The sequence below is a fragment of the Equus przewalskii genome, chromosome 21 (genome assembly GCF_037783145.1).
Source record: "Equus przewalskii isolate Varuska chromosome 21, EquPr2, whole genome shotgun sequence".
Lineage (NCBI taxonomy): Eukaryota > Metazoa > Chordata > Mammalia > Perissodactyla > Equidae > Equus > Equus przewalskii.
In genome coordinates, this window is record NC_091851.1 from 34,315,503 (window position 1) to 34,334,902 (window position 19,400).

General features: G+C 50.2%; 1 protein-coding gene and 2 long non-coding RNA genes across 7 annotated transcripts in view; 2 read left to right on the top strand and 1 right to left on the bottom strand.

The window, feature by feature from the left end:
* Positions 1-6,784, top strand: part of LOC139078245 (uncharacterized) — a 17,065-nt gene extending 10,281 nt beyond the window's left edge. Inside the window, exons 2-3 of the long non-coding RNA XR_011531121.1 lie at positions 3,506-3,629; positions 4,886-6,784. This is a non-coding gene — a long non-coding RNA (uncharacterized lncRNA). The remainder of the gene's footprint in view (positions 1-3,505; positions 3,630-4,885) is intronic.
* Positions 6,785-8,661: 1,877 nt separating this feature from the next.
* Positions 8,662-19,400, top strand: part of SYS1 (SYS1 golgi trafficking protein) — a 31,362-nt gene continuing 20,623 nt past the window's right edge. Inside the window, exons 1-4 of one of the 5 annotated variants that reach the window (XM_070589315.1) lie at positions 8,662-9,381; positions 9,597-9,835; positions 11,700-11,767; positions 12,973-14,201. In XM_070589315.1, the coding sequence (XP_070445416.1) occupies positions 9,674-9,835; positions 11,700-11,767; positions 12,973-13,213 (471 nt within the window). In that variant the 5' untranslated portion in view covers positions 8,662-9,381; positions 9,597-9,673 and the 3' untranslated portion in view covers positions 13,214-14,201. Of the gene's footprint in view, positions 9,382-9,596; positions 9,836-11,699; positions 11,768-12,791; positions 14,202-19,400 lie in introns of those variants that run through there. The other 4 variants (XM_070589316.1, XM_070589318.1, XM_070589317.1 and 1 more) reach the window with 4 other exon arrangements.
* Positions 15,634-19,183, bottom strand: LOC139078246 (uncharacterized). The gene is made up of 3 exons (XR_011531122.1): positions 19,012-19,183; positions 18,437-18,693; positions 15,634-16,275 (listed from the first exon to the last, which is right to left on the bottom strand). It is a non-coding gene; the product is annotated as an uncharacterized lncRNA (long non-coding RNA).

Consider the following 19,400-nt stretch of genomic DNA (forward strand, 5'->3'; position numbering starts at 1 on the left):
TGAGGAAGAAAGACTAGCCCTCAGCTCACATCTATGCCCACCTTCCTCTATTTTATATGTGGGATGCCTACCACAGTGTGGCTTGCCAAGTGGTGCCATGTCCACATTCAGGATCTGAACCGGCAAACCCCGGGCCATGGAAGCAGAACGTGCACACTCAACCGCTGCGCCACTGGGCCGGCCCCTCTCCCCAGTTTCACATCTCTCATTCCACTGTTTCCCTGACCTTATATAAATACAATTTCTGTCTCAAGTGAAGAAAAAAAGCCAAACAAACAAAATTACACAGGTTTTAGGGCCAGAAGTTCTTGATTAAAATCCTCGTTCCAGCACTTGCCAGTTGGAGGAAAGTTGGAGAGTCGCTTTGCTCCTCGGTAAAATGGAGATAAAATTAGGCGAGGTGCAGGGTACATAGTACGTGCTCCCCTATGTTGGTTCCCTCACTCCTTCCTTATTTTCTGCCTCTGAGAAGGAGTGAGTCTGGGTGATGTCATGGGCCACACACTGTACATCCTTCTCCCAGCTTCCTTTCAAGCAAAGAGAAGTGATTCAGAGAGTCAACAGGCAGCCACCTCCCATGCAGCTCAGAAAGGAGCTGAGACCCAACCTACAGCAGGGTGCAGCTGCCTCTCTCCCTTTTCCCAGGCCTCCCAGGCTCGAGTTAACCTGGGCTGGGTGCACACTGGAGCATCTAGAGACACCAAGCCCAAGAAGCTACAACCAATCCTGTACTTAACAGCCCAGCTCCGACACCTCCACTTCCTGCAAGCCTTCTCAAATCCCTCACCCTCTCCTTCCAGCTCTCCTCTCTCCTTCCCCTAGGACCGCTAGTCTCCATCTCTGCCCCTCCTTGGGCAGACGTCTCTTTCTCAATTATGTTAGAATTCATAAGGTTAATAGCACAGGCTTCAGGGTCGGAGAGATCTGGGCTCTCATCCTAGCTATGTGACCTAGGGCAGGACACTTTACCTCTCTGTGCCTCAGTTCCCTCTTTGGTAACTTGGGAATCACTGTAGTTGTTATGTCATGAGTGTTGAGAGTATGGTCCTTAGCATATTCCTAGCACATAAATGTTATCCGTTTTTATGATCACGGAGGTCTCCCCCTGAGAGTCTTGAGTTGGGGAGCTCCCTCCCCAACAGCTCTTCACACACAGTAAATAAGAGGTAATCATGTCACTATTTTCAGAACAGCTGAGACAGTGAGCCGTGGGGCTCTCCCAGAATGGCACCAACTCTCTGGTCTTCCTTGCTCCATGCAAATGTCTTTCCAGTTCCAGATAATGACAGCCTGGAGTTTCCAGAGGCCATGGAATGTCCAGCCACTGCCTTGCATAACTGCAGAAACTGGGAACATTGGGTTCAGAAGGGCCCTCCCAGTCCTCTCAATCCAACAGCACCCCCATTATACGATAGACGAACCAAGGCTCACACAGTGAGTCAGCATGCACTGGAGGTATTTGAAAGAATTCCAAAAACAGCCCTTTCTCCTTGCTTTGTTTATTATTTGTCATAACGCTTTCCTTACCTGACATCATGTATTTATCCTTTTACTTGTTTATCATCTGTTTCCCTACCAGAGGTAAGCTCCATGACAGCAAAGACAGAGATATCCCTAGCACCTTGCCCAAGATCTGGCACAAGTCAACGTTCAGTTAATGTTTGCTGTGTAGATAAATGAAGAATACCATTTGGATATTTGTCCTTGAGGCTCAGACACAGAAATTCACTCATTCGGTCGTTTATCCAATAGACATTTGATGAACATCTTCTGTGTGAGAGGCCTTTTGAAAAATCCTACTGAATGAGACACCATCCTTGCTCTTAAGTAAACATCCTTATTAATAAACAATTGTCACCAGTGGTTAAGGACCTATTATAGTTCAAGCTCTTAGCTGGCAACTTTGTACAGATCTCCTCTGTGTTAGTGCGGCTTTTACAATTGCAAGGAACCATGTCTCCCTCCGGATGGCAAGAAAAAGGGGCTTTGGGGCCAGCCTGGTGGCATAGTGGTTAAGTTCAAAGTGCTTCTCTCTGGTGGCCCAGGTTCGCAGGTTTGGATCCAAGGTGTGGGCCTACACCACTCTTCAACTGTGCTGTGGCAGTAACCCACATGTAAAGTGGAGGAAGATTGGCACAGATGTTAGCTCAGGGCTAATCTTCCTCAAGAAAACAAGAGGAAGAGTGGCACAGATGTTAGCTCGGGGCTAATCTTCCTTAGCAAAAAAAATAAATAAATAAAAAGGGGCTTGGAGGTTCTTAGAAGGATACAGGAGAGCTAAAGCCTAAAATGGAAATGAAGACATTGAGAACTGAGATGATTCCAGAGGCTGGCCAACTCCTCTCCAGCTCTTGAAGCCTGAATGGTCTTTATTTGAGGGTGTCTCTTCTTCCTGGACGTGTGCCTCTCTCTCTTTTACTGACTTACTGACTCTCTCTTTTAGTCTGAATTTGGGGGACAGCCAGTCTGATTGGCTTGGCCAGTGGCCTTCATTGCCTTCTAGGGTGAGAACTTTCAGGCCAGACCACTTCTTGCATTACCATTAGCCTAGAAGGTGAACATTTTCTAGTGTCTAACACACTCTGAGCAAAGGGTATGTGTAGTTAGAAGGGAGTGTTGAACATCATCCACACCCTGACTTTATGAAGTTGATAGTATCCTTTCTATTTTATAGACGCGAAAACAGGCTTAGGGAGGAGAAAGACAACAAAGCTGTAACAAAACTGCCCCACCTGACCTGCAAACCCATGACTGAGAAACACACACTCTTGTCATTTGCCACTGAGATTTAGGCGTTGTTTGTTAAGCAGCAATAGCTGACTAATCCCAGATTCACATCAGATTTCTTTGATTCTGTCTCACCATGTTGTCCCACTGAGTTTACAGCTCTGATTCCTGTTCTCCCCACAAAAACATTTTTGAAGTGTGCTGTCCCCGAGGAAGCAGAGGGGAAGATGCTGGAAGAGAGGCTGAGAGATTTGTCCCTGAGAACCTCCTGCATACTAAGCTTGTGCTTCCTCTGCAGCCCCCACTCTGACAGCTGGAGAAAGGCACGGATAATAACAATTCCAACCATTTGCAGAGTGCTATATAGTTCTTCAAAGAGATTTCATCTAGGTTATTGCGTTTACATACCCCGAACAGTCCCAGAGGGTAGCCAGGGCTGGTATTATTACAGCCATTTTATAGTTGAGGAAACTAAAGCTCAGAGAGGTGAAGCGGGTTGTCCAGGTTACAAAGCTTCATCTAAACCCAGATCCCTTGGGTTCCAGCCCTGGGCTCTTTCCACAACACCCTGTTGCCTCTGAGTCCTTGACAGAGACCGTGGTCTGAGCACTTGCATACGGTGGGCGTAGCGCCCTGTGAGTCACAGGCCACAGCGCCTGGAGTGCAACGCACAGAGCAGGACACTTTGAACCTGAGCCCATCACCTCACTTCAATCCTTCAGCAGAGCCTTCCTGCTCCTCCTGACCTTCCCTCCTCCCTTGGTGTCCTTTTCCCCAGCTTTCATCCAACATCTGGTCAAGGTGGAGAGAGTGCAACTGTTTTCCAGATGCCAGAGATTAGAATTTGCTCTTTGCAAACAGCAAAAGCTGTCAGTAGAACACCAAGGCGACAGGGTACTGAGGTAAGGAACCTCCGTTGAAGCCTGCTCTGCCATTTATCACATGGGCAATTCACTTCCCCTGTCTCAGGTCTGTTTTCTCCTCCAATAAATGAGACTCGCCGCGTGATGACATGAGGGCTGTTACAAACACTCTGTCTCCTTTGCCTGGCACATGCTTGCCCTGGCTAACTCCACTCATCTTTCAGGGTTACTAGTTTTACATTCCTTCCTCAAAGAGACCTTCCCCTGGGGCCAAATTGTGTTCCTGCCCAAATTCTTTTAGATCATTTCCTTCATAGTGTTCACTACAATTTATATTGATACAACTATTTCTTTGCTTCCTAGCTTTATTGTGTATCTCCTCTGCTAGATCAGAAGCTCCCTGAGGGAGGGTACTATGTCTGTTTTGTGTACCCAGAGGCTAGCACAGTGCCTGCTACATAGTAAACACTCAATAAATATTTGTTAGATGAATGAATGAATGACTCTATCTCCCTCTTCCCATCTGGCCTATCTAACTCCACCCACCCACCCACCCTGCTCACCTCCCAAGGGTGTCATAAGGTGACAATGAACTGTAAGCTGGAAATTCTTAGGCAAGGGTTGATGGCATAGCTTCCACTCCTCCCTCTGTCTCCTCAGTTCCTACCACACTGGCCTGCTTGCTATCCCCTAATCATGCCAATATCATTCCTGCCTCAGGGCTTTGCACTTGAGTTCCCTCTATCTGGAATGTTCTTCCCTGATATCCAGTTGGTTCCCCCCTTCACTTCAATCAGATCTCTGCTGGAACGCCACCTCTTCAGGGAGGTCTTTGCGGGCGGCTGTTTCTGAAGTACTTCCTCTCACCCTTCCTCCTCTACCCTTCTCTACCCCTTCACCTCCATCTGTCTTCATAGCACCTCTCATGACTTCATATGACATTTTACATTTTCGGTTGCCTTGGTTATGGTCTGTCTCCTCCATGAGAATATAAACTCAACAAGGTCAGAGTTTTTCTCTTTATTCATTATATCTGTACCACCCAGACCAGTTCCTGGCACACAGTAAATGCTTGATGAATATTTATCAATAAATGATTGATTGATTGAATGAATGATGATGAAATGAAGGTGAAGAAAGTAACTTTTCTTCTTAAAATAAAGCCCTGAATCCTTCAAGGTCAGAGCAAAAAATAATTTCAAGGGAAAGGCAGAGAGTGTAGAACCTGGTGGGGAGAACACCTGAGGGGTGGGGCAACAGTTTCAGAAAATCTCACTTCTCTCCGTTCTCTCTAGGGTGTCTTAGACCTGGGCAACCCACACCTGGAAAAGAGCTCTTTATTCAAGAGGAACAACAACCTCCAGAGGCTCAGCCACCCAGTGGAATGCCTGGCATTGTCCACGCTCCATAGAGACATAATTTGCAGAAAATCAGTAACCGTGGAGCACAGAGCACAGGAAACCAGTCCCTTGACCCCTCCAGTATAAAGAAGAGGGAGGCTCGAGCGGAAAGACAAAAGCTCCAGTTCCTCAACTTTGAGCATTGCAGCTGACCAGACCAACCATACCCCAGCTGTGTACTGAGTGCGTCACTTCCTTCTCTGAGCCTCAGTTTCCTGATCTGTAAAATGGGGAAAATGTATATCCCTACCTCCCCAGGGCTATTAGGATGGTAAGATCATGTACGTGAAAGCTCTATGTAAACTGTAATGTCCGGTGCACTTTCTGTTGTGCTTTGGGAAGAGGTAGTGTGTGGAGTCACACTGACCTGAGTTGGAGGTCCAGCTCTACCACTCATTGGCAGAGTGGTCTTGGGTAAATGGTGTCCTTTCTCTGAGCCTCACGTTCCTTATCTGTTAAGTGGGAATATTAACGGTATGTGCAATTCACAGACTTGTTTTAGAAATTAAATAGGGATTAAGTGAGATAATATAAGTGACTGGCACATAGCAGGTGCTCAGCAAATGTTCCTCCCCAAACACAGACACACACACAGCCCTTAAAACAGTCTGGGTAACAAAGGGTTCTCAGTTTGGAGGAGAGAACAGGCAGGCGATGAGCTCTCTCTCTCCGATTTCTCTTCTAAGAGAGGAGCTCGCTGGCCAGAGCACAGGTTGATCACCAACGCAGAGGACAGGCAGTCAAAAGCTAGCTTCCCACATGGAGTTTCCAATAAGTGTGAGCGCAAGATTGCATAACCTGTCCCTGAGACACGCGTCTCCCCTGAAGTGTTTCCATCAAACGTTCCCTGAAAGGGATCATGTGAGAGGCTGGAGGGCAGCCTAGGGAAGGAAGAAGGGAGAAAGGGAGGGAGTTGGAGAACCTGAGGGGTGGGGTGGGATCAGGAAGAGAAGGTACCACATTTACTGAGTTCCTACTATATGCCAGGCACCCGGCTTACTGTCTGTCTACTTAGATCTTTGCCATATATCTGAGAGATCAGGAGTCACGACTCCCACATTCCAAGGGAAGAAATAATAACAATAATTAATATTGCTAACGTTTACATAACGCTGACTGTATATCAGGCAGTGGGGTAAGCACACATTTGATCCTCAAGACAGCCCACAACATGGGTACTATTCTGATTCCCATTTTATAGAGGAGGAAACTGAGACTCCAAGAGATGAAGTTAACTTCCCCAAGGTCACCCAGAAAGACAGTAGTGGAGCCAGGATTCCAATACAAGCAGGGCTCCAAAACCCATAGACCTATATGAGGACACTTCCCAAGGGCTTTATGGGGGTGGATCTGGAAAGTGACCCCAGCAGAAGCTGTTCTCACATGCCCACAGTGGGGGCCCAGTGTGGGAGTGACGTAGTGACCAAGTAGCCGGAGTCATTTCCCTCCACTGCACCAAGAGGACACTTTGTCCCAGTTTGTGGCTTTTTGTCATTCTGCCTCTGACCTAAAGTTTAAAATGTCATTCATAAGTTTGAAACCACAAACTTGGCAGCGTGGGAAAGGCCCTTGGAGATCAGCTATTCTAGTCCAACCCCCTCATATTACAGATGGAAAAAAAACCCGGAGGCCCGAACAGAGCCATGGACATGGCAAGGTCACAGAATGATTTGCCGCTAGAAGGAAGGGTTGCTCTGAGGTCAGTTACAGATCATCTTGCTTCGTGATGACCAAATGTAGCTGTACCTCTGAATCACTTCGGGAGCTCTTTAAATACACAGATTTCTGGACTCTGCTTCTAGAGATTCAGACTTTGGTTTGCAACAAGGCCTGGGAATCTGACTCCACAGTGTGTTCCTCGGGTGATTCAGATGGCACAGGGCCAGGGACTGCATCTGGAAGTTGAAGTCCAATGCCTGTCTTTTATTTTACAGTTTGGGATACTAAGACCCAGCATGGGACTTGCCCAAGGTTACATGGCCAGTCAGTGGTGCCCTAGCCCAGGCTTTGTTCTTTTTCAGGCTGTCTGTAGTTAAATTCTGAAAACGGGCCAAGGAAGGGCTGGCCAAGGGAGTTAGTGTGGTTTCCCCCAGCTCTTGGTTTCCTTGGTGTACCCAAATTAAGACACATTTCCGGAGCTTGAAAAGGTGAGAATTCAAGAGCTGAAATCCTACAGGGAAAAGGAAACTGCCATGGGCTCTCCTGCAGGTGGGTGGGGATTTCCCAGAGGTGAGCTCTAGGCCCCAGGGATGACGTCAGACACCAGCTATCCAGCTGGGCCCCAACGCCTCAGGCCCCAGACTACCTGCATTTTCCATTTCAGGAGAATGGGTAGGGAGGGCCTTCCCTCTGAGGGAGGAGATGGAGTGGAGAGTGTCCAGCTGTGACTTCGAGGGGTGGGGTGGGGGGGGGTGGTGAGGGGGGCCATGCCTGACTCCTGAAGAGCCACACATTCCAGCACACGCAATGAAGAGGAAGCTGCCTTCGGGAACTAACTCAAACCACTCAAGGACTTCCCCTCACCCTCTCCTCCCACCTCTCCTTAATCCCTCACCCCGGGGCTATGTGAGCGGGACTCACTGCTCCTTTTCCACTTCCCACTACTCCACCGCTTATTTCACTGTCTCCTTTCTTTCTTTTTTTCCTGTAATGGTATCTCGGTGTGTGGAGTCAGATGTCTTGGGTTTGAATCCCAGCTCAGCTTCCTATGAGCCCTCTGATCTAGGGATGGTCATGCTTCTCTCTGAGCCTCAGTTTCTTCACTTTCAAAAATGGGGATAATATCTACCTTTTGCATAGTGAGGATGAAACAAGGTATTTAACAAACAGAGGATGTTTTCTCAGAAACACTAGATCATGTGAGTAATCAGTGGATGAGGGTGATTTGAATACATAGTTGTTGAACTGAATTGAGGCGCCTAAAAGAACGATTGAGCTAGAAGCCCCCCACAAATCTTTGGGCCTTAATGACTTGCAAACTGGAGTCCAAGTGACCAGCATTTCCAGATGATACGGAAAATCACCTACTTACTCTTGATAAAGTCTCAAGTTTCTTTACTTTTGTCTGGAATTGTATCAACTCAAGGTGATTATATGGTTACCACAAGCTGTTCAGAAGTTCTGATTGGCAGTTACATGGGTCTTTGACAAGTTTTTTTAATGGGAAAATAATTAGTGGAGGATAGATTAAATGTTGGAAAACGTTAATCTTGTCTAACTCCTCATTTCCTAAACAGGGAAGCTGAGGTTTAAGGAAGGAAGTGGCTTGCTAGTCACACAGCTAGTAGAGCTAAAACCCATGTTCTTTTCGTGGAACCAGTTACTTCCTTTCTTTCCACTCTGGAGAGGGGGAACGTAGGATCAATGAAGTTGAGGAGTTTTGGTCTGCTGGTGCTGGAATGAAGTGACTCATCACTTTGCTGTTGCCCTTTCTCTGTTCTTGACTCATTCAGCAAATATTTACTGACTGTCCACACTATTTGGATTCAGAGAAGGCTGAGAGAACACAGTCAACGCAGCAGGCAAGAATCTGGATCTGCTCCCAGGGACGACTTCAGAACCTGTTTTCTTTCCATTATAAATATATAGAGATATGTAAATGTAAATAGATACTCACATTATAAAACATCACTACTGTGCCTTCTAATATAGTTAGATTGTGTCTGAGGGCAGGGACTGTCTCATTCCTACACGTCCAAAGCTTCCTAGCACCGAGTAGGCACGAAATCGATGCTGTGGTGTTGGCAACACCTGAATTCGAATCCTGACTCCACTATCTCTAGGTCTTTGAGACACAGAGGTTGCTTTCCTCCTCTGGCCCTTAGTTTAATCATCGGTAAAATGGGAACAGTGGCAAAATCATGTGTGGAAGAGCTGGCAGGTTCATTTCGAGTTACCCCAGACTTTAACTAAGAGAAAGAAAACATTGGGAACCTAAGCTGAAAATAAAGTCAACGTTTATCACCTCCTTAATTCCCAAGCATTTTTCCTCGCCCTTGGTCACCCCTCTTCCACCTCCCCCAGCCGCCCTCCGTTTCTTCAAGATTCCCCTCTAGAGGGCACGCAAGCTCTACCTCTCTCGCGTCTCACTTCCGTTCGCCTTCATTTTTCATTTTGCGCATGTGCACACTTCGCTTCCCGGCGGCCGGTACCCTCGCTCAGGTGGCTGAGCCGAAGATTGCACCCACTACGCCTGCGCAGTCTCAGCCCCGCCCCTCCACCGCCGTCCCCGGAAACGCTTCCCTCCTACGCTGCAGCTGCCGTCGCTGGCGCTTTGCCTCTCTAGGCCGGCAGGGCTTCTCCTCCATGGTCGTGTCTGTCAGCCGTGTTTCGGAGGCCAGCAGGTGAGGGTGGGCCGCCCTCGGACGCTTCGATCCTCGAGTCCGTCACCAGTGAGTGAACCCCAAAGGAGCTTGAGTACGGGCGGGGACCGAGCAGCCGGAATGAGCAGGATTTCCCCTGACTTTGGGAATGGGTCTGTCCACCCGGCCCCCCCCCCTTCCTGGAATGGGCTCGCCCCCTCCATCCCAGTCCCTCCTCCCGGGCGGGGGGGGGGGCGTTGCCATGGTGACGGCCCGCTGGCTGAAGGCAGACGTGTGTCTTGCAGGGACCGGGGCGGCCTGGGGCCCATGGCGCGGCGGCGCTGATCCAGGCCCTGGCCGCGGCCGGGCCCCGCAGGCCGGCATGGCGGGCCAGTTCCGCAGCTACGTGTGGGACCCGTTGCTGATCGTGTCGCAGATCGTCCTCATGCAGATGGTCTATTACGGCTCGCTGGGCCTGTGGCTGGCGCTGGTGGACGGGCTGGTGCGCAGCAGCCCCTCGCTGGACCAGATGTTCGACGCCGAGGTAAGATCCCCGGGCCGGAGCGAGCGGGGTCTCGGCCTCACCGGGTGGGATTTGTGGTCCGACACTACTGGGCTCTAGACCTGGCTGGGCCACCTTCTCGCTTTGTGGCCCCCAGAAAGCGATGTCACCTTCCTGAGCCTCAGGTGGACCCTCCATAAAATGGAATGACTGATAACAGAGAGGCAGGTTAGTACAAAGGAAAGGGCCTGGATGTTCTAACAGATAGGCCTGCGTTCCAGGCAACCTAATACAGCTCTCTTCTGACACGCTGAGAAAGTGACTTCACTTCTCTGAGCCCTGGATTCTCAGATGCCATATTGGGGAGGGGGATGGATAAAAGAACGTTCACAGAGGTATAATGGAAACTGCCCGGACTCTGGAGTCAGACAGGCCTCCGTTTAAGTTCCACTGACCAGCTGTGTGACCTGGGGCAAGTGTTGCTACCTCTCTGAACCTCAGTTTTCCTGTCTGCAAAATCATGAGAGCAGTAGCAGAGAGGTCATGGACTGCAGCGCAAAGAACTGGTACTTGGGATTCAGAAAGGCTTAGTGTCCAGTCTAGCCCCAAACATACTGTGGGACTTTGGATGAGTTTCTTCACCTTTCTGAGCCTGTTTCCTCCTCTGGAAACTGGGCAGAAAAATCCTCAGCCAAATGAGAAGAGACCCAGAGGGGCCTCTGAATGTGAACATGCTTCATAAAGTGTAATGGAGGCCCAAAAGGTGTTTGCGTGTGAGAGGCACCTGTGGTGTATGGTCATCAGCACAGTTCTTGGAGCCAGGAGATGTGGGATGGAATCCTTGCTCCTGCTGCTTATTCTCTGTGTAGCCCTTGGGCGAGTTATTATCCCAAAAGAGGTAAGAATAACAACAATCATAGCTTTACAAGGTTGTTGTGAGGATGATATGAGACTATGGATGTCAGAGGCTTTTGTGAACTGAAAGTTGTGCAGGTGTTTGGTATACAGTAGTGTATCAAGAGTATTGGAGGTTGCACACCCACCAGGTGCCTAGTGGTAGCCTCTTAGGAGCCTCCGTCCTCTTGGGAAGGGCGTGGAGGAATCCTGGGCTTTGTTGAAGAGCGACCTCATGCACACAACGTGAATTCTAGACCAGGGGCTGGCAATCTTTTCTTTCTTGTTTTTTTTTTTAAGAATGGGCCTGAGCTAACATCTGTTGTCAGTTGCCAATCTTTTTTTTCCTTCTTCTTCTCCCCAATTCCCCCAGTACCTAGTTGTATATTCTAGTCGTAGGTCCTTTCAGTTCTGGTATATGGGACACCACCTCAGCATGGCTTGACAAGCAATGCTAGGTCCGTGCCCAGGATCCAAATGGGTGAAACCCTGGGCCACCGAAGCGGAACTTGTGAACTTAACCACTTGGCCATGGGGCCGGCCCCCTGGCAAACGTCTCTTAAAAGATGAGATAGTAAAGATTTTAGGTCACAACTACTCAACTTTGCCACTGTACTAGCCGTAGACAATACTAGCAAATAGGTGTGGCTGTATTTCAATAAAACTTTTTTTTACAAAAATAGGTGCCTGGCCCCTGGGGCCATAATTTGCTGAACTCTGTTCTGGACCTTACTCTTGCTCTTTACTTACTGTATCACTTTGGGCAAGTTACTTAACTTCTCTTAGTTTTTATTCCTCCTTTGTAAAATGAGGATAATAATCCCTTCCTAGCTGCTGCAGTGGGTCCGATGAGATACCGTAATGGATGTCTGTGAAAGCACCTTGCTGGAAATGGGCTGCCATACAGATGAAGGGGGCTATTGTCTTCTGTGCTCTGGGAAGAATGCTTGTTCCTTAGGAGGCTCTGCCAAGTCACCTCTCCAGCTTATTTCTATTTGTGATTCCTCCTCAGATCCTGGGCTTCTCCACCCCTCCAGGCCGGCTCTCCATGATGTCCTTCATCCTCAACGCCCTCACCTGGTGAGTATCACCAGTTTTGCCATCCAGCTTTTGGGGTCTTAGCACTGACACTAACTTCCTACATTTGGACATGAGACAGGGTGGCACTTGTTCCTGGGGAGTGGTGGACTAAAGTGGGCGGCAGAGGCCAGTTCTGGGACTGGCTCCATCATAGAGCTCCTTCCATTGTGGTTTTGACTTAGCTGGAAAGCTCTGATGTCACTCTGTGCATGCTGCGTGTGGGACAGCTTCCATCTCAGATCACCTCCTTGATGTGGGACGAGGTGAGGAAACGGTTGGACTGAAAGTCAGGAGAACTGGGTTCTATTCTTGGTCCCTGTGCCATTGGCCAGGTTACTTTCCCCCTCTCTGGGCCTCAGGCTCCTCATCTGTACACAGGGTTTCACTCGGTACCCTCTAAGATCTCATGACCGTTGCCTGTCTCTTAAGAGGCAGTGTAGCATAGTGAGTAAGAGCTCAGGCTCCGGAGGCAGACTCACTTGGCTTTGAATCTCAGCTTTACCACTAGTCGTGACCGTGGACAAGTTAATCTGTCTAAGCCCCAGTTTCCTCGTGAGTAAAGTGAGATGATAATATTATCCATTTCATGGTTGTAAGGATTAAATGAGCTAATTCACAGGAAGTCCTTAGAGCAGTGCCTTGCATGTTACTGTTCTTGACCTTACACTGGAGGCTGAAAACTGGTGGACTGACTTTGACCTAAATTTGTGTCCCAGATACATTCTCTTTGGCTTACATAGTGGTCAGCCCATGCATGGTGTTCAAAAAATTTTCTCACTTAGTTGAAAATCAGGGTATTTTATATAAAAAATCCAGATTTCTGGTTTCTCGTGAAAAATGGGAAGATGATTGATTCCAGGCCAACCTTCTAGCCTGATGATTTGCCCAGCTGCAAGTAACTGTTGTCCCCTCTGTAGATGGAACATGTGTGCTTCAGGGCGCCACAATCCCCCCTGATCCCTAGGGTCCCCCTGAGTGACGGTTGCCATTTATCAAGCTCATAGTCTGTTTTTCTTCTCCCCAGGCTGATTCACTCTCAACATTACCTGTCAGGTTCTTCTAGGCATCTAATAATGGAATTCTTGCTTCACACTTATCTCGCTTGCTTCTGACCACTATGCTGTCATCCTGCTTGTCCCCATTCCCCGAAATAACCTAAGGCCAGGACAACCCAGTGACAACTCACTGCTGTCCTCTCCCCACAGTGCCCTGGGCTTGCTGTACTTCATCCGACGAGGGAAGCAGTGTCTGGATTTCACTGTCACTGTCCATTTCTTTCACCTCCTGGGCTGCTGGTTCTACAGCTCCCGTTTCCCCTCGGCGCTGACCTGGTGGCTGGTCCAAATCGTGTGCATTGCACTCATGGCTGTCATCGGGGAGTACCTGTGCATGCGGACGGAGCTCAAGGAAATCCCCCTCAACTCAGCCCCTAAATCCAATGTCTAGAATTGGGTCCTTTGGACACCCTGCTGGGCACTTGGCCACCCCCAACACCTTGGGCTGCTTAGACCCTCCAGATGAGGTCCAGCCCAGGCTGAGAGGAACCCTGGAAATGTGAAGTCTCCGTTGGTGTGGGAGAGATAGTGAGGCCCCGTCAAGAAGGCAGGTAGCAGTCAGGGTCACAGCTGCAAGAATGGCCTCTGACTGCTGAAGCCTTGGTATCTGGGAGGTCAGCAAGGGGACCTCTTTCAGGGTAATAACAGAATTGGAACCATGTCACTCTTGAGCCACCATATGTATCACCAGCCTGTTATTTTAAAAAAGAAAAAAATCAAGGATATCTGATTGGAGCAAACCACTCTTCTAGTCATCTGTCTTACCTCCCTGGGACAGCTGCTCCCTTTGCCGTGTTGCTGAACCGCAGCTATTCTGTTTGGAGAAACACTTGGTTTCTGGATCCATAGCCACAGAAAGAACTGTAGGTACAAAATATTCAGCTGCTGTCAGGGAGAGGATGGCAGATGGAGGCATCAAGCACAAGGAAAATGCACAACCTGTGGCCCGCTACATGCCTGTGCACGTGCACCCATGAACCCATGACCGACTTTCTTCCAGTTCTCTACTGAGTTCCCACCCTGTTGCCAGCTTTCAACAAGGCCAGCCTTAGGACCCCGAGAGGAGTCTCAGCATCGCCCCCACCCTGACCCTCATGATAGAGTCACTGCCCATTCTCTAGGAATGATCAGACACCCCAGCTCCCACTGGACCTCGGTTCTGGCAGTAGTTCCTTTTTCCTGCCTTATTTGGAATTCTGTAACAGGAAGGGTATGATGGGTGCCCAGAGACAGGAAGCCCAGCCTTCCAGCTCAACCTGCTCTGGTAGTGTCAAGGGAGATAGGAATTTGCTGCTAAGATTTTTCTTTGGGGTGGAGTGTCCTCTGTGAGGGGCTTGCAGCTGTCCTTCCTATGTATATAAATACAGTATTTTCCATGATTCTGCCTCGACTTGCTTTGTAATGCCATGGTTGGAACTGTGAGAGATCAGAGCAGCTAGGCAAGGGAGCTATCAAGAATTGCTAGGCCACTGTCTCCTTTCCTGAACCCCAGGTTATTCCTCCATTTGGTTAAAATGCAAAGTTACAGGGGACTCCCACCCCCTCCACCTACAGCCTCCTGTTTGACATCTTGGTGAACCACCACGACTCTCAGGATTCCTTCCCCATTTGCTGGTGACTTCTGAACGTGCCTGGTGGAACACACTGGTCTAGACCCACTTCTGCATGGAAACCATGGTATTCCTCTTTGGATCCTGCCCAAGAGAGCTGTCAGTTTTCAGCTGTCAATGTTAGGGACACACAGACGGGGAGTTTTGCTCTCTCCTCATGAAGCCTTTCTAGCTTCCTGGCTCCCAGCCCTGCAGAGTAGGGAGTTGAGGCTGACAGGATGAAGGTTTAAGAGGGAACATGCCTGGGCAGAGACTGGGAAAGTGCTGGGTGAGACACCTCAGTAACTCGGGGTGCTCTGGCCAAACTGGAAGGAAGCAGCTTGTTAATGGGACTAATCCTGGCTGCCAAGTCCAGGAGGTAAGACCAGCTGAGATGGCTCCTCCTGGGTGTGTGGATTTCCCCCAGACACCACAAACCCTGAAGACATGTGACTAATTTTGAGAAAGGCATCAGAGGACTCGCATCATGTGGCTGCCGTCTCCCCTGGTCAGCTGCGGTGGTGGCTGCTCCAGCTGGTTGGCACATCTCCTTGGGAGTTTCCTTCAAGGGCTCGTGCCTGTTGTGCCTGTCTTCTCTGATGACAAATCTCTGCCCCTCGAGTGTTAATTTGATTTTCAGGAAACTGCCAAAAGTCAGGGAAGCCAAATTTTTTTTTCAGTAATATAGTGACTGAGCTGAATGACAGTTGGAGCTAGAAAAAATTATCTTAATGAGATTTTTTATGATTTCTAAAGTAACAATAAAAGCAGTGTCTAGAGGCAAGTTCCAGAGAGAACTGGGCGATAGCAGTGACATGTTTGTCATTTTAGTAATAACATCTACTGACTGCTTAATAAATAGATGTCCAGCAGTGGGCCAAATGCTTTATGTCCACTTCCTCACTTCATCTTCACAACCACCCTCTGAAGTAGGGAATATCAGCTGTATTTCACAGATGCGGAAACTAAGAAACTTGCCCAAGATTCCATGTTAGGAGCTGGCAGAGCCAGGATTTGGGCTCCAGTCATGACATTAACAAACTCATTCAGAAGACATTAATAGTTAAGGATGTCTGAGTTCTTATTGGTTAAACAATCTGCGCTCTATACGTTCTCATCCTATTGTATTGTTTTAAATACTAAGGATGTATGGTGCTTTATAAACGTTACTGGCTTTCTCAGAAAAACTGATACATGGTACATTAAATAGGGCCACAGATTTCCAAGTGAACATAGGAATGTAAGGAATGTTTTTATTTCCAAAGCATAAAGGACAGTACCTAGATCAGAAAGTTACCTCCATCCTACCACTGAGTTGGTGTGTCTCTTGACTTTCTATGAGTCTGAAGCCTAGACCTTCCTTCATCCCACCCACTGCCTGAAATTGGACCAATAGGAGGAGAAGTGGAGACTATTGCACAGCTGGGGCTCAGGATAGTCTGTAACCTGGACGGAGGACAGGAAAGGAGAAAGGGATGTCTAGCTCACAGGGTGCCTCTAACCCCTAGTTCTAGGCAGCCCTGTCCAGATCAGAGCCAAACGGGGTCCAGGATGGCAGCCAGCAGACACCAGGGGGCAGAGTGGGAAGCTCCAGGTCCCCCTGAGTCCTGGGGTGTACACGGCTCAAACAGGCTCCCCTGGAAGCAGAATTTCGTAGGCTTTTTCCTCAAAAACTCTCAGATCAGGAGAGCTTCCTCTTGGCAGTCCCAGAGGGCAGTCAGTGCGCAGGTGTGGAACTCCTCCCTGTATCTGTAGCCCAGGGACCACAGAGCCTCAGAGGCAGGGGTTGTAGGAGTGGATGAAGGTCCCAAGAGAGGCCCTCTGTGGAGAGGGAATTAAAAGCCACCGTCTTGCTTGAGGGTTTCTGTAGGAAAGTAGCAAAGGGGGGCAAAAACAGTATTGAGAGAAGAGTGGGTAGAGGGAGCCGAGAGTTTTAGTTCCTGTTCTTCCACTCCCTGGGCCGGTCACTGGGGATCCTAGGGGTCCGATGCTAGAAGGCTTTGGAGAGCTGCAGCAGAGCGTAGGGTGAGGTCCTGCAGTCCCGCTACCAGCTGTGAGACTTTGGATAAGATACTTAACCTCTCCTACCTTGGTGTCCTCGTTTGTGAAATGAGGATGGTAGTTCTTCCCTGGGTGGTTGTGAGGATTCGGTGAGATGTCACGTGTAAAGCACCTAGCACTGTGCCTGGCACACAGGAAGTGACCCGTAAATCTAAGCAGTTGTAGTTATGTATTTATTTTTTTTAAGTTTTTTTTTCCCTCCCCAAAGCCCCAGTACATAGTTGTATATGCTTGTTGTAGGTCCTTCTAGTTCTTCTTTGTGAGCTGCTGCCACAGCATGGCTACTGACGGACTAGTGGGATAGTTCCTCACCTGGGAACCAAACCCAGGCCACTGAAGCAGAGCACAGCGAACTCTAACCACTAGGCCATCCGGGCTGGCTCAAGCAGTTGTAGTTATTGGGCGACCAATCTCCCCCCCACCCCCCGTTTTACAGAGGAGACACCTTTCTTCTGAGCCTCAGTGTTTTCAACTGTTAGATGGGGGACATGATTGCCCGTGATCTCGGTACAGCCACCAAGTTTTGAGTTCCTATGTGCCGTGTGCTGCAAAGTAATGTATGTATATTCTTACTTGATCCACTGAGGTGGGCACCATTATTTCCTCCATTTTGCAGACAAACTGAGGATTAGGAGCAAACAGCTTTCCCTAACATCACACAGCTGATAGGAAGCTAGGCCTGTCTGCCCCGAAAGCCTCATCCGTTTTCCATGTTCCAGTCATGTTTGAGGGACAAGATCCAGATCGGGGAGAGACCAGTCTGTCTCTCTCTTGGATGCCATTTTAGCAAAGGGTTGTGAACATGAACATAAGACTGGCTTTTTAACAAGCAACTAGTTCTTTAAAGGTAGGTAATTAGGCAGCTGCTCATAATTGAGAAACAGGGCCAGTACTGGCCTGGGGCTTTCTTATGGTGCAGGGCCAGGGAACGGGCATGGAAAAAGGCCAAACATTTGTTCAGCACCCCACAAACTGGCTTCACCTACATCAAACCTGGTTTACTCAAAGCCCTCTGGAATGGATATTAGTATCCCTGCTTTATAAACAGATGAAATAGTCTCAGAGAGGTCACGTGACTTGTTAAAAGTCACTCATTCAAATCCTTTAAAGTTAATTTTTCCCCCAGCTGACTGTTAGGGAGCCATTTCCAGGGTGGTTTCTGATCCGTGAGATCCGCTCAGCCTCCCCCCCAAATCAGGATCTAACTGAGCCCACAAGAGGGAGCCTCAGATTGAGGTGGTTAAACAAACGGAGTGTGGTAGCAGGGAGACCCCAATCTTGCGATTGTGGGAGGCAGGTTGCTCAAGGCCCAAGTGCCAGTGCCGGTGGGAATAAAGCTGGAAGGAGTGCACGGGCGCCCTGGCCATGCTGGGTCCCAGCCTAGGCACACAGGCACACGGCTCCTTGATGGCATTACCAGCGGGCAGCCTGGCGGGCTCTGGCTCCCTATGGGGCACAGCGGGAAGTTGCCAGTCTCCCCCAGGCCCACGCCTTTCCAGCCCCCATTTGGGGCTCCCTGGGCAGCTCCCACGAAGACTAGTGGGGCGGGGCCCCCGACAGGGTTTGGGATTTGGCTTGGGAGCGCGCTGTTCTAACCGCCACTGATAGTGTGCAGGCCAGTTCACGCGCGCGTTGATGGAATGGAAGGCGTCTGAGACGAAAGACCGAGTAGAGGTTACTGAAGGTTATGAGACGGATGACGTTCAGCAAGGGAACTGAAATGGAAACTGCTTAGGACATGGGCTGGGGTGCAAGCTGAAGTGGAAGACAGCTTGAAGCGGAGGGCACTGGGTTGGAGGTTGCGCGGGACGTGGCGGGGGCGGAGGGATGCCGAGTAGGGCTGGGGGCGCAGCGCCAGGACGCCGGCCGGCGGGGGAGCAGGGGGGCGCGCCGCGGAGGCCCGGCAGCCTCACCGACGCTGAGCAGGGCCGCGCAGAGCAGTCCCACGCCGGGGCCCCGCTCACCCGTCCGCGCCGCCCCGGAGGAAACGCGTTCCGTTTTCTGCCGGCGCCAGTGCCCCGGATGCCCAGTCACGGTGCTGAGCGCCAGTGGGGAGGAGGGGTGCGAGCGGGCGGGTTCAAAGGCAGCCCCTCCAATCCCTCTCTCCCAATCTGGCGATCTCCTTCGCTGCCCTAGCTCCGCCCGGGGGCGGGGCTGGGGGCTCTGCGCCCTCGAAGGCTCCGCTGCGTTCCCGAGGGCGCCCACTCCGCGCAGCCCGCTCCTGGGGAATACGGAGGATTATAGTCTTCGTCCGGAGAACGCCCGCGCTCCCCGGGTTTTCCTTTCTCAACTGCATGTTCGGGGTCCTATGGCTCCTACGGACTGAGAGTGACCCCGACCGGTTGGGGTTGACCAGGGCTTAGGGTTGGAGGGTGGCACGTGTCATGTCACACGGGAGCAGTAGGGACGCAGTACCAACTCTCCGCCTGACTCGGTGCTTTCCTGACCCAGGTGGGGTACATTTCGAGGCCCAGCGGACATCCGTTTACTGACACCTGGCCCTGCGCTAATCAGGTCGCAATGCCGGTGCATGACGGACCCGATGCCCCGTTGCGTCTTTTTCTTTCCTTCGGAAACTGGAACGGGGAGCAGCCAGGAGACCTATATCAGGAGTTCTTGCTGCGCCACTTCCTAGCTGTGTGAGCCTGGGCAGGTCACTTGCCGGTTCGGCGCCGCGGTTTCCTCGTCTTCTTGGCTAGCAGGGCTATTGTGAGGCACCTGGCACCAGGAAGCACCCGACAAATGCCCCCTCCCCCCCCACCACCGTGACTTCATAAAGTGCACCACTCCAGAGGCCAGCTCGCGGAGGTGGGGGGGGGGTACCGGTCGCTGGCTTCCTTATTCTGGGTTCTGGACTGACCCTAGGGGCCTGGGGATGAGGTGGAAGAAGGCTGAAGTCGTGATGCACATTCTTCCTCCCCACCTCCG